This window comes from Haliotis rufescens, unplaced genomic scaffold, assembly GCF_023055435.1.
Source record: "Haliotis rufescens isolate VD_foot unplaced genomic scaffold, xgHalRufe1.0.p SCAF_16, whole genome shotgun sequence".
NCBI classification, from domain to species: Eukaryota; Metazoa; Mollusca; class Gastropoda; order Lepetellida; family Haliotidae; genus Haliotis; species Haliotis rufescens.
Window position 1 is genome coordinate 24,682,585 of NW_025963846.1, and position 14,685 is coordinate 24,697,269.

Below are 14,685 nucleotides of genomic sequence, written 5' to 3' on the forward strand. Positions count from 1 at the left end.
ACTGGAGCTTCCACACCGAGGGTAAAAATGTCTGTGTTTTATGGATTTATTTTTGGAGAAACCTTAGAGTTACACGTCGTATCCAGATAAGAGAAATACGAGATATGGTCACACGTCGTTTGAAACATTAAAATCACTCCCGGGTTCTAATATGAACTGAAGGATCAAACAGGATATCCTAATATTTTATTACATTTTAAAAATTTAATTTCATAATACATCTTGTCCCATCGCACATAGACACAGTCCCATCACCCAGACACACTGTCTCATCACACATACACCCTGTCCCATCACACACACACACTGTCTCATCACACACACACCCTGTCTCATCACACACACACACTGTCTCATCACACACACACCCTGTCTCATCACACACACACCCTGTCCCATCACACACACACCCTGTCCCATCACACAAACACCCTGTCCCATCACACACACACCCTGTCCCATCACACACACACACTGTCCCATCACACACACACCCTGTCCCATCACACACACACACCCTGTCCCATCACACACACCCTGTCCCATCACACATACACCCTGTCCCATCACACACACACCCTGTCCCACCACACACACACCCTGTCCGATCACACATACACCTTGTCCCATCACACATACACCCTGTCCCATCACACACACACCCTGTCCCATCACACACACACACCCTGTCCCATCACACACACACCCTGTCCCATCACACACACACCCTGTCCCATCACACATACACCCTGTCTCATCACACAAACTCCCTGTCTCAACACACATACACCCTGTCCCATCACACACACCCTGTCCCATCACACATACACCCTGTCCCATTAGACACACACCCTGTCCCATCACACACACACCCTGTCCCATCACACACATACTCCCTGTCCCATCACACACACACCCTGTCCCATCACACATACACCCTGTCCCACCACACACACACCCTGTCCCACCACACACACACCCTGTCCCATCACACATACACCCTGTCCCATCACACACACACCCTGTCCCACCACACACACACCCTGTCCCATCACACATACACCCTGTCCCACCACACACACACCCTGTCCCACCACACACACACCCTGTCCCATCACACATACACCTTGTCCCATCACACATACACCCTGTCCCATCACACACACACCCTGTCCCACCACACACACACCCTGTCCCATCACACATACACCCTGTCTCATCACACATACTCCCTGTCCCATCACACAAACCTTGTCCCATCAGACACACACCCTGTCTCATCACACACACACCCTGCCCCATCACACACACACCGCCTGTCCCATCACACACACACCCTGTCCCATCACACAAACACCCTGTCCCATCACACACACACCCTGTCCCATCACACACACACACTATCCCATAACACACACACCCTGTCACATCACACACACACACCCTGTCCCATCACACACACACACTATCCCATAACACACACACCCTGTCACATCACACACACACACCCTGTCCCATCACACACACACCCTGTCTCATCACACACACACACCCTGTCCCATCACACACACACCCTGTCCCACCACACACACACCCTGTCCCATCACACATACACCCTGTCCCACCACACACACACCCTGTCCCACCACACACACACCCTGTCCCATCACACATACACCTTGTCCCATCACACATACACCCTGTCCCATCACACACACACCCTGTCCCACCACACACACACCCTGTCCCATCACACACACACACCCTGTCCCATCACACACACACACTGTCCCATCACACACACACACCCTGTCCCATCACACATACACCCTGTCTCATCACACGTACTCCCTGTCCCATCACACAAACCTTGTCCCATCACACACACCCTGTCTCATCACACACACACCCTGCCCCATCAAACACACCCTGTCCCATCACACACACACCCTGTCCCATCACACACACACCCTGTCCCATCACACACACCGCCTGTCCCATCACACATACACCCTGTCCCATCACACATACACCCTGTCCCATCACACATACACCCTGTCCCATCACACACACACTCGGTCCCATCACACACACCGCCTGTCCCATCACACATACACCCTGTCCCATCACACACACACCCTGTCCCATCACACATACACCCTGTCCCATCACACATACACCCTGTCCCATCACACACACCGCCTGTCCCATCACACACACACCCTGTCCCACCACACATACACCCTGTCCCATCACACATACACCCTGTCTCATCACACACACACCCTGTCCCACCACACATACACCCTGTCCCATCACACATACACCCTGTCCCATCACACACACCGCCTGTCCCATCACACACACACCCTGTCCCATCACACACACACCCTGTCTCATCACACACACACCCTGTCCCACCACACATACACCCTGTCTCATCACACACACACCCTGTCCCACCACACATACACCCTGTCCCATCACACACACACCCTGTCCCACCACACACACACCCTGTCCCATCACACATACACCCTGTCTCATCACACGTACTCCCTGTCCCATCACACAAATCTTGTCCCATCACACACACCCTGTCTCATCACACACACACCCTGTCCCATCACACATACACCCTGTCCCATCACACATACACCCTGTCCCATCACACACACACCCTGTCCCACCACACACACACCCTGTCCCATCACACATACACCCTGTCTCATCACACGTACTCCCTGTCCCATCACACAAATCTTGTCCCATCACACACACACCCTGTCTCATCACACACACACCCTGCCCCATCACACACACCGCCTGTCCCATCACACACATACACCCTGTCCCATCACACACACACCCTGTCCCATCACACACACACCCTGCCCCATCACACACACACCCTGCCCCATCACACACACACCCTGTCTCATCACACACACACCCTGCCCCATCACACACACACCCTGTCCCATCACACATACTCCCTGTCCCATCACACATACACCCTGTCCCATCACACACACACCCTGTCCCATCACACATACACCCTGTCCCATCACACACACACCCTGTCCCATCAGACACACACCCTGTCTCATCACACATACACCCTGTCCCATCACACTGTGTCCTCACCCTCAACCCACAACCCAGTACAACATCTACCAAGTTCAGATCTTGCCCCGTGTCATGTTTAAAGGTAACCCTAGGCCTGGCCTCACCGACTGAACAGCCCGATAACAACATAAGTAAAGTTCCCCACAACATGTTATTATTGTCACCTATATCACACATCCAAATCTAGTCTTCACGGTTGAGTGTGTTTCTTCAATGATGGGTACTGAATGCAAAACCTGTATTCTTAATATACCTTCACTGCAATTCCTCACAACAAAGACCCGCAAGCAGTTCAATCTATGGATTGGCAGCCTAAACGCAGTACACTCTACAACTGAGACGACTACCCACGACCTTCCACGCTCTATCCCTACTCATCTGGGAAAGATTTCCGACAGTAACCCCTGATTCAAATTTGGCCTGGGTTAGTACAAACTTACCCATTATAAATTATTTTAATAATTTATTAATAAAACTTACCCTCATCTGTAATCCCCCCCCCCCCCCACTGAACACACACACACACACACACACACACACACACACACACACACACACACACACACACACACACACACACACACACACACACACACACACACACACACACACACTAAACACACTAAACACACACACACACTAAACACACACTAAACACGTAAAACACACATACACACTAAACGCACACACGCACACAGACACGCACTCTAAACACACACACTAAACACACAAGCGCACACAGACACGCACTCTAAACACACACACTAAACACACAAGCGCGCGTTATATGTTAAGACATATACAGGGAGACCGTTTGAAATAAAAGACCAACACAGCTACAACAATAGTGTGTCTCACAGTCCCCGAATCAGTATTTTCCCCTCCGCCCAGCCCTGCAATGCAAAAGACCTGAATGAAGCAAGTCTAGATTTCCTTCAGGTTCTGAACCTCTAATCTCACTGTGGCGCCTTTTCGATTTAAATGGAATTATTTGTTTCTATCAAAATTATATATGTTCAGGGACTAAGCGTTAGTCTACAACATCAGTCTATACAGTTACACATCCATTAAACTCGTCCCCTCATCCCAAACCCCGGCGATGGATGATGAAGCTGACATCACCAGGATAACTGGACTTGTTGACATTGGAACAGCAAATGTATCTGTGTATATTATCAGTGGCAATACAAGGTACTCACGTGAATGACAAGTACCCATAGTGTGAACGCCACACTCCATCCACGACCTTGCTTCCCCATCTTCAGCTGCTGCCGCGTCTGTTAAGGTGATACAAGAACCGAAATCCGAGAGAGTCACTCGCTGTATAAAGCCCGATTCACCCCCGTCCCTGTGGGGTCACGCGGAGCAGGTATAGTAAGTCACAACACTTTTCCAAGTCGCAGAAACTTTAGACAACGTTGCCGTTTGACATTCGCCCACACCTTGAGACCACAGATCACCCCCAGGACACACGGGGGAGGGGGTCAGGTAACGAGAAGATGCCGGACAGGTAGCGAAAACACCGCCGAGACAAAGACAGCCGCGTTTGTTTCTCACGGCCCTCGGTCAATCAGCCGAATCAGCCCGTCTCTGTTGACAGCGCTACGGCAAAGTTTACTGGCTCATTTGTCACTTCCCGTCACGCTTATCACGTGACCGTGACGTCACCGTCAATAGGTAAAATCGCATAAGGCCGCGATTACAACCTGAGATAAGTGTGAGCGTCACGCTTGATTAAACGTGATTGTTGCAAGTAAACGCTAGTTATGGTCAGAGTGACTGCCCCACAACTCCGCTCTCAGCAGCGACGGGGGGATAACCCCGTGTCGGAGTTTGCGTGACATTTCCCTGTCCCCATCACGTACTGACTAGCGTGACCTGGTCGACGGTATAAGAAGTATTACCTTAAGTAGCAGACTCCCAAACACATGTCAGCCCACGTGAATGGCAGATGAATTATGATAAATGATTGTTTATACACTAAGCACGCTCTGTCAACAGATCACATGAATATAAGCTAGTATGTCACATGAATCGCGACTTTCCTCCGTGCATTCCCATGTGCACCTCTTCCAAGTTCAGTGTTCATTAATGAAATGGTTGTCCCTGATCTTGATTTCGCATATGCAGCTGTTTTGTCCGACAATTGATACACACAGCATACTGTATTTTCAAGGCGAACGGCAAGCGTCAACCTGTCGTTTGTATGCTTGAACGGAGATGTATGTTTAGTTTGTCAGGTCGATAATACGATCGTGAATGCTGAATTGCACAATCAGCAGTGAGAGAATTGGGGTTTAAAACCGGTTTGAACAACTTAATGTGGCGAAAAACTCAAACTGGTGCAGGACTTAAATACAATGAAGACGGAGCCAAGTGTACACTGCATTGTATGACTTGACGTGACTTGAGAGCCACGCCTAACGCTCTCGTTTTATAGGCCTTTCTTTCTCTTTGTTCCTTTATCGATCACTGTATCGATCACTAGATACGCAGGTGTTTTGTTGAAGTATCAATGTATGTATGATACAACCTCTGTTAAAAAAAACCGGGGGGGGGGGGGGGGGGGGGGGGGGGGGGGCAGGTAGCCTAGTGGTTAAAGCGTTCGCTCGTCAGGCCGTAGACCCGGGTTCGATTCTCCAGGTAGAATGCGTGAAGCCAATTTCTGGTGTCCCCCGCCGTGATATTGCTGGAATATTGCTAAAAGCGACGTAAAACCATACTCACTCACTCACTCAGACAGAAAACACTTCCCATGTTTCGACTCATCCGACTTCGTGTCACGCGGGGTCTTATATTAATATCTGTGCGTCAAATGATTAATAACGATTCTGACCGATTCGACCAGGCTCATGTCTTTAAGAACTATTTACTTGAGATATCACAAGTGTGTGTGTGTGTGTGTGTGTGTGTGTGTGTGTGTGTGTGTGTGTGTGTGTGTGTGTGTGTGTGTGTGTGTGTGTGTGTGTGCGCTAACCACCAAAATAAACGCGAACCATAGAAATATATAGAGAAGTATGTACGTTAAGAAGAGATGTTTCCAGTGTGTTCCACTTAATGACAAAACTGACAATCAGTCAAATGTAACCACAGTGTCTTTATTCTTATACCGACATGCAGCACGTGATTTCGAAACTTTACACGCTAATCCTGCACGAGAGAAATGGTGCATCTCAAATCATGGATCTATGACGTCACAGGTAATGTGTTTATTAGAGTCGGTTCACACAACATACCAGTATTGTTCGTGTGTGCATCAAACCAATATATTATCTCTTCAATATGAGTCATTCTTGACAGGATATGATACCAAGACTTCAATAGTTTTCTAGTCCATATATCACACTCCCGTTTATGGACACGGTTGTGTATAAATAGTCTCTGTTTTGATGTCGATAGGTAAACGCTGCTGCCCTCAATATAACCTAATTCGTCAGTAGTGGCAGCTACCTCGTGTTTGGTGCCGGTATGAACACCATGTATACTTACATTCAGTAAAATTCAATTAGGAATTCATTGGCATTGATTCATGTGAATTGGCCCCCGTTGCCAAATCACAGAAACCATTTATACCTTGACAATAGAGACTTTGAGTCGATGGCTATAAATCGTAGCCTGGCAGCGGGTAACGATACATACACGATCTGTATACGTAACTCCTGGCCTACTTTCTACGCGTGACAACCTGGACTTGTAACAGATGACATTTATCCAAATGTCAATTTCAACCACTCGGTTTCGTGTTGTTGTTCTCTCGTTGTGCCTGTGAGATTCATTTTGCCTACAAAATATTCTACCTACAGCTCATTCTGCCTACAACAACCTATTCTGCCTATATCATATTCCGCCAACAACCTATTCTGTCTACAGCCTGTTCTGTCTGACAACTCATTATATTTAAAACTCATTCTGACTACATCTTATTCATCCCACAACTTATTCTTCCTACAAAATATCTTTTTTACAATTCAGTTTATCTACACCTTGTTCTGCCTACATCCAATTCTGCTTACAAAATATTCCGCTTAAAACTAATTCTGCCTAAAACTCTCCATTCATCACGTACCTTGACCTGGTACTCACACATATTTGGAGTGAGTGAGTGAGTCAGTCAGAGAGTTTGTATTCCAGGCATTGGACACTAAGTAAGGTACAGCACGACGGGAGGAAAACCTTGTGACGCAGGTCGGAGACAAATTCCACTTTGATTAAACCAATGAGAAAGAGTATGGGGCGTGATAATAATCAGTGTGAATCTAGAACTTTCAGCGGATCCTGCCACATCAAAGGGACACGAATCGGTTATTTGTCATAGCTTTTATCTGTCCTCACTTATGATGGTGTATATAGACGTTCAGCCTTCGATGCCTACACGTATATTCATGACTCTGTGTACAATCATGTAGTGCGTACCGCAGGGCGAATCTCTACATGCCTTCTTTTTATGTTCGTATACGCATAATAAACTGTGGGAGTAGCTTCCGACGTGTTTTATCCTCGATGATGTACAGAATGTTGTTTCAGCGTAGTTTTAGTCTACACACTGACCCTGGAATCGTGCCTGATATATAATACTTGTCTTGATATATTCTTGCCTCCCCGCAACAAACAATTTATTTAAATTGGAGACTCCTCGTTGATGACAATATGGTGTTACTAAATAAAGTCATATATTTATTCTTAACCTATTTTCTATGTAAGAATGACTGTCCTGCATAAATCGTCAATGCATAAATTTGACACAAGCCTCATATTTGCACAAAAAAATGGATCAATCGTGCTTTTTATGGCTCTACATGAAATGAGAAAACACATTCCAGGTTCTATCTTGATAGACGTGTATGTGGACACTAAAGCTTAATGTGCCTTGAACTGCATTGGAGCGGTAATAAAAGTGTGCCCATGCAACCTGCCGTTGTCGTGTGACATCTCTGGCCATGGGATGTCGATGTTTGCATTGGACTTAGTTTATGAATTCTGCCCAACATTCTGTTTAGATTTGAAGAAAACGGCATGCCTTCTTGTGACAGAATTTTCTGGTATATACATTCCTGTTTCTGTGCGTGATCCGGTGGGGATTTATGATATTTGTGACATTCGCTGAGTATCTGTCTACAGTCCATATATATTATATTCAACTCCATTTTAATTAACGTCTCAATAAGTCGACTTAATGATATAAGAAAATAGCGACCCTCCCCGAAACCTCTCTCTCTCCCTCTCTCTCCCTCTCTCTCTCTCCCTCTCTCTCTCTCTCTTTCTCTCTCTCTCTCCCCTCTCTCTCTCTCCCTCTCTCTCCCTCTCCCCTCTCTCTCTCTCCCCTCTCTTTCTCTCCCTCTCTCTCCCTCTCCCCCTCTCTCTCACTTCTCTTTCCCCTCTCGGCCTCTCTCCCCCTCTCTCCCCCTCTCTCTCCACACAAGACGGTATTTGTCTTCTGTATTTATCACACCTAACTCTATTAAAGTAAATATTAGCTAGCCTATATACATTTTACAATATTTACACTGGTATTTATGACTTCACTACGCACACCTCACCAATATATAACTTATACAACTCCTTTGTTCGCCCTAGCCGCGCAGGGGGCAGGTGTTTAGATAGAGGGTTATATGTTGGTGGACATTCTTTCCCACAGAACAGCATTTGGCGACACGTGGATACAACTGTGTATATGGAGTTCTTTTCGAGATCGGCAGAAAAAAAATGTTTATTTGTTATTTAGCACCACACGCAGCAATATCCAAACTATATGACGGCGGTCTGTAAATAATCAAGTCTGGATAATCCAGTGATTGACATCCTGGGCATCGATCTACTCAATTGGGATACGGTGACATGCATCAACCAAGTCAGCGAGCCTGACCACACGATCCCGTTAGTCGCCTCTTACGACAAGCATAGTCACCTCTCACGAAAAGCATGGGTTGCTGAAGACCAATTCTTTCCCGGATGACATAAACTGTACAAAATAAAATGTTCATTTGTTATTGATTATGTATTATCTCTCTACCGAAATGGAACTGTCAATGCATGAGTTTTACACAACACCCAAGCATCATAAATGCAGCAGACTGAAAATGCATAACGCATTCCTCTTGGAACCTTCTTGCAATATGTTCAAAAGATACCGTACGTAAGTAGTGGTATTTTTTTAACAGATGACCGTTTTGGTATGTGTTGTTTTGTTGTTGTTTTTTTTGGGGGGGAGCGAGGGGGAATATAGAAGCACAAACAGTGGATAATGCTGGTACAGACGTCGGCGTTTGTGCGTTCGTTCGACACACTGAAAACTCGTTCGATTACACGTATCGGCTTGTAACATGTTTGAAAAGTACATTATAGTAGCCGGCTAGTCATGCCTGTAGTATTGACCGGTGTGGTGTTAGCAGTTAGTTATCTTACCTTACATGTAAAAAAATGAATTTTTTTGGTCAATGACGTTTAATAAATTTCCATTTACGCTGCTACAGCGGTGCCCAACTCGAAAAAAATATTCCCCGTCGTCATGGCAACATGTTGTCATTCTTTCTAACCTCTGCAGCAATTCAAGCCCCTTACTGCGAAATGGCGTCGCGTCATGTAAATAAACATTGACTTTTGATGCACGTGGTGTACAGATCCGAAACGTGAACAAATTGATGTCTTGAGTTCACACGCCAATACTTGCGTCTCAGGCTCGGCTTCTTTTCAAAATGTGGTAAATGATAAACATGGCGGTAAGATAAATTCCTTGTACCCCATGCTTGTAAGAGCTGACTATATGGATCGGAAAGCTGCAATGTCTGACCTTGTGTGACCTTGTGTGACCTTGCTGGTTGTGCGTGCGCGCACACGACGGAGTATAACGTTTCTCATGCAGTTTAACCCCGTTTGCTCCCCAGCACTATATTACCTATGTTAAGAATTAGGTTACTTCCCTGATTTCATGTCACCGTGCCCCGACGGTGTGGATCGCTGCTCATACTATCAATCACTGGTTTGTCTTGTCCAAACTCGACTTTTTACAGGCCACGCTGAAAACGCTGAAGTTTTTGCCAATTGCGGCGTTAAATAAAATTCACTCGGTAATTCATGTTTTCGTTATTGGGTATTGGTTTAATTTAGATTCCAGGTCTCCAAATGTGTATACCTGATAATCTTTAGCTGGGGTCGTATTGCTTGTAACTTGACTTTACCTTTGTTTGGAGGAGGAATGTGGAATGCGTTGATGGTCTTTTGAACTCGTAGGAGGACGAAAAGACGAAGTTCACGTCGCGCCCAACAAGTTTCCAAGTGCTTGTTTGTCTTGTTTTAACAAACCTTCATCTGAGTTGTTTTTTAGATCTTTTCTACGCTTTTTACCGGTTCCAACTATTTTCTCGTTTTCTTAACTCTCGTTTGTCGCACCCTCCAGTCACGCCGTGATGGAGTCCTCTAGTGCAGGCGTGACCACACGGTTGTACAATGTTTATCCCATGTGTCATATACCTTACGTGTTTATACAATATCTGATAACCCGATGTGCCAAATGCCTTTTCTGCGTGTCTCGTATCAAATCTGTCTGCCTTTTCCTTGTGTCTCATACCATATATGTCTGCCTTCTGCGCGTTTCTCATACCTTATATGTCTGTCATCTCCGCCTGTCTCATATCTGTCTGCCTTCTCCTTGTGTCTCACACCATATATGTCTGTCATCTCCGTGTGTCTCACACCATATATGTCTGTCATCTCCGTGTGTCTCATATACGTCTGCAATCTCCGTGTGTCTCACACCATATATGTCTGCCTTTTCCACGTGTCTCACACCATATATGTCTGTCATCTCCGTTTGTCTCATACCATATATGTCTGCAATCTCCGTGTGTCTCACACCATATGTCTGCCTTCTCCGTGTGTCTCACACCATATGTCTGTCATCTCCGTGTGTCTCACACCATATCTCTGCCTTCTCCTTGTGTCTCACACCATATGTCTGCCTTCTCCTTGTGTCTCATACCATATGTCTGCCTTCTCCACGTGTCTCACACCATATGTCTGTCATCTCCGCGTGTCTCACACCATATCTCTGCCTTCTCCTTGTGTCTCATACCATATGTCTGCCTTCTCCTTGTGTCTCATACCATATGTCTGCCTTCTCCGCGTGTCTCACACCATATGTCTGTCATTTCCGCGTGTCTCATACCATATGTCTGTCATCTCCGCGTGTCTCACACAATATGTCTGTCATCTCCGCGTGTCTCACACCATATGTCTGTCATCTCTGCGTGTCTCATACCATATGTCTGTCATCTCCGCGTGTCTCATACCATATGTCTGTCATCTCCGCGTGTCTCACACCATATGTCTGTCATCTCCGCGTGTCTCATACCATATATGTCTGCCTTCTCCGCGTGTCTCACACCATATATGTCTACCTTCCCCGCTTGTCTCATACCATATATGTCTGTCATCTCTGCGTGTCTCACACCATATGTCTGTCATCTCCGCGTGTCTCACACCATATGTCTTTCTTCTCCTTGTGTCTCATACCATATGTCTGCCTTCTCCGCGTGTCTCACACCATATGTCTGTCATCGCCGCGTGTCTCACACCATATGTCTGTCATCTCCTTGTGTCTCACACCATATGTCTGTCATCTCCGCGTGTCTCATACCATATGTCTGTCATCTCCGCGTGTCTCATACCATATGTCTGTCATCCCCGCGTGTCTCACACCATATATGTCTGTCATCTCCGCGTGTCTCATACCATATATGTCTGCCTTCTCTGCGTGTCTCACACCATATATATGTCTACCTTCCCCGCTTGTCTCATACCATATATGTCTGTCATCTCCGTGTGTCTCACACCATATGTCTGTCATCTCCGCGTGTCTCATACCATATATGTCTGCCTTCTCCGTGTGTCTCACACCATATGTCTGTCATCTCTGCGTGTCTCATACCATATATGTCTGCCTTCGCCGCGTGTCTCACACCATATGTGTCTACCTTCCCCGCTTGTCTCATACCATATATGTCTGTCATCTCCGTGTGTCTCACACCATATGTCTGTCATCTCTGCGTGTCTCACACCATATGTCTGTCATCTCCGCGTGTCTCACACCATATATGTCTACCTTCTCTGCGTGTCTCACACCATATGTCTGTCATCTCCGCGTGTCTCATACCATATATGTCTGCCTTCTCCGCGTGTCTCACACCATATGTCTGTCATCTCCGCGTGTCTCATACCATATATGTCTGCCTTCTCCGCGTGTCTCACACCATATATGTCTACCTTCCCCGCTTGTCTCATACCATATATGTCTGTCATCTCCGTGTGTCTCACACCATATGTCTGTCATCTCTGCGTGTCTCATACCATATATGTCTACCTTCTCCGTGTGTCTCACACCATATGTCTGTCATCTCTGCGTGTCTCACACCATATGTCTGTCATCTCCGCGTGTCTCACACCATATATGTCTGCCTTCTCCGCGTGTCTCACACCATATGTCTGTCATCTCTGCGTGTCTCACACCATATATGTCTACCTTCCCCGCTTGTCTCATACCATATATGTCTGTCATCTCCGTGTGTCACACACCATATGTCTGTCATCTCTGCGTGTCTCATACCATATGTCTGCCTTCGTGTGTCTGATACCATATGTCTGTCATCTCCGTGTGTCTCACACCATATGTCTGTCATCTCCGCGTGTCTCACACCATATGTCTGTCATCTCCTTGTGTCTCACACCATATGTCTGTCATCTCCTTGTGTCTCACACCATATGTCTGTCATCTCCGTGTGTCTCATACCATATGTCTGCCTTCTCCTTGTGTCTCATACCATATATGTCTGCCATCTCCGTGTGTCTCATACCATATGTCCGCCTTCTCCACGTGTCTCATACCACATGCCTGTCATCTCCGCGTGTCTCATACCATATGTCCGCCTTCTCCGCGTGTCCTATAAAGATGTAGATGTAGATATGGATATGGTCATGTTTCGTGTTGGTATAGAAGTAATAGAACCAGAGAAGTGCAAACGCCATCTGGCGTCAGAGTGTACCTGGGGCGTGGAGTATTGACGTTTCAGGTGTCACTGCAATCTGTGCACGGCCAGATCACGCCTCCGGTGTTCCGCCCAACCTACAGTTGGAGGTTAGAAAGGTAATCTACTGTTAGTTAATATTCGAGGAAAGGTCTGAGATGATTACCACTACGGTGAAACCCAAGGCCACGATATAGCGTCATGCATGCACGTGTGTGTGTGTGTGTGTGTGTGTGTGTGTGTGTGTGTGTGTGTGTGTGTGTGTGTGTGTGTGTGTGTGTGTGTGTGTGTGTGTGTGTGTGTGTGTGTGTGACTACTTGTGCTAGTTTGGACAAATGCCGATTTTATAGTGCCATCCTGCTGAGATACCATGCCGCAGTTTAACATGAATACCCAACTCAGACACAGTATACTGACTCCGAGCCGACCAGTCCTTGTTTTAGCCCCTCAATGCCGAGCGGCAGGCTAAATAACAATAAGTACCATCTTTTAATGTTTTGGGGTATGACGCGGCTGGGGATCGAACCATTCACCTTCCGCTCTCAGGGTGGACGCTCTATCTACTAGTCCACAGAGGCGGACCCTTTCGGGAGAGAATTATCGCGCATATCGATAGCCCAATCAGAGAACGAGTCAAGAAAATTCGGCTTAAAAGGTCAAGGTGAAAAGCAGACTTTGATATAGGATATAGCCAGTTATTGTTACTGGTTAGCGTTTAGGATTTTATGCGCGGTTCGAATGATCTGTTTTGATCAAATCGACACGAGCAATCATCCCACTCCTTTTCACAATAACCGTTCTATGTTTTTAATTAGTGTGACAGGCGTTCGTGGACTTTATTCTGAGATAGGCACACGCATCTGCAGGCACTACGTACCGTATTCATCATTCAATGAGCGTATTTAGGCAATTATGTCCCAGGCATGTGTATGTATAGGTCTCGGATAGGCATTTCAAGGCACTTCATGTCTAATGCCGAAGTTCGTCTTGGATAGGCATTTCAAGGCACTTCATGTCTAATGCCGAAGTTAGTCTTGGATAGGTATTTGAAGGCACTTCATGTCTAATGCCGAAGTTAGTCTTGGATAGGTATTTGAAGGCACTTCATGTCTAATGCCGAAGTCAGTCTCGGATAGATATTTGTAGGCACTTCATGTCTTATGCTGTATTGGGTCTAGGGTAGGCATTTGTTAACACTTAATGGTTTTGCTATTTAACATTTATAACACCTAAATGTTGAAAGCTCACAATCCCAGAGACCCGTGAAGATCAGGGGTGAAATAGGACTTCAGCAATCTCAATGCCCGGGACCCAAGGCTATCCACGGGTCGACTCTTTCGTAGTTGCTTGTTTAGACCCATGAATGCACGGGGTAGAATAGGTATCCTGCAACCCATGCTTGTCGTAAGAGGCGACTAACGGGATCGGGTGGTAAGGCTCGCTGACTTGGTTGATGCATGCCATAGACCCGAATCGCGTGGATCGATGCTCATGATATTAATCACTGGATTGTCTGGCCCAGATTCCGTTATTTACAGAC

At 46.4% G+C, this 14,685-nt stretch overlaps 1 protein-coding gene across 2 annotated transcripts in view; it reads right to left on the minus strand.

Moving 5' to 3' along the window:
• Positions 1-5,005, minus strand: part of LOC124133802 (neurogenic locus protein delta-like) — a 42,096-nt gene extending 37,091 nt beyond the window's left edge. Inside the window, exon 1 of one of the 2 annotated variants that reach the window (XM_046498342.2) lies at positions 4,329-5,005. In XM_046498342.2, the coding sequence (XP_046354298.2) occupies positions 4,329-4,388 (60 nt within the window). In that variant the 5' untranslated portion in view covers positions 4,389-5,005. The remainder of the gene's footprint in view (positions 1-4,328) is intronic. The other variant, XM_046498343.2, reaches the window with a different exon arrangement.
• Positions 5,006-14,685: the final 9,680 nt, after the last annotated feature.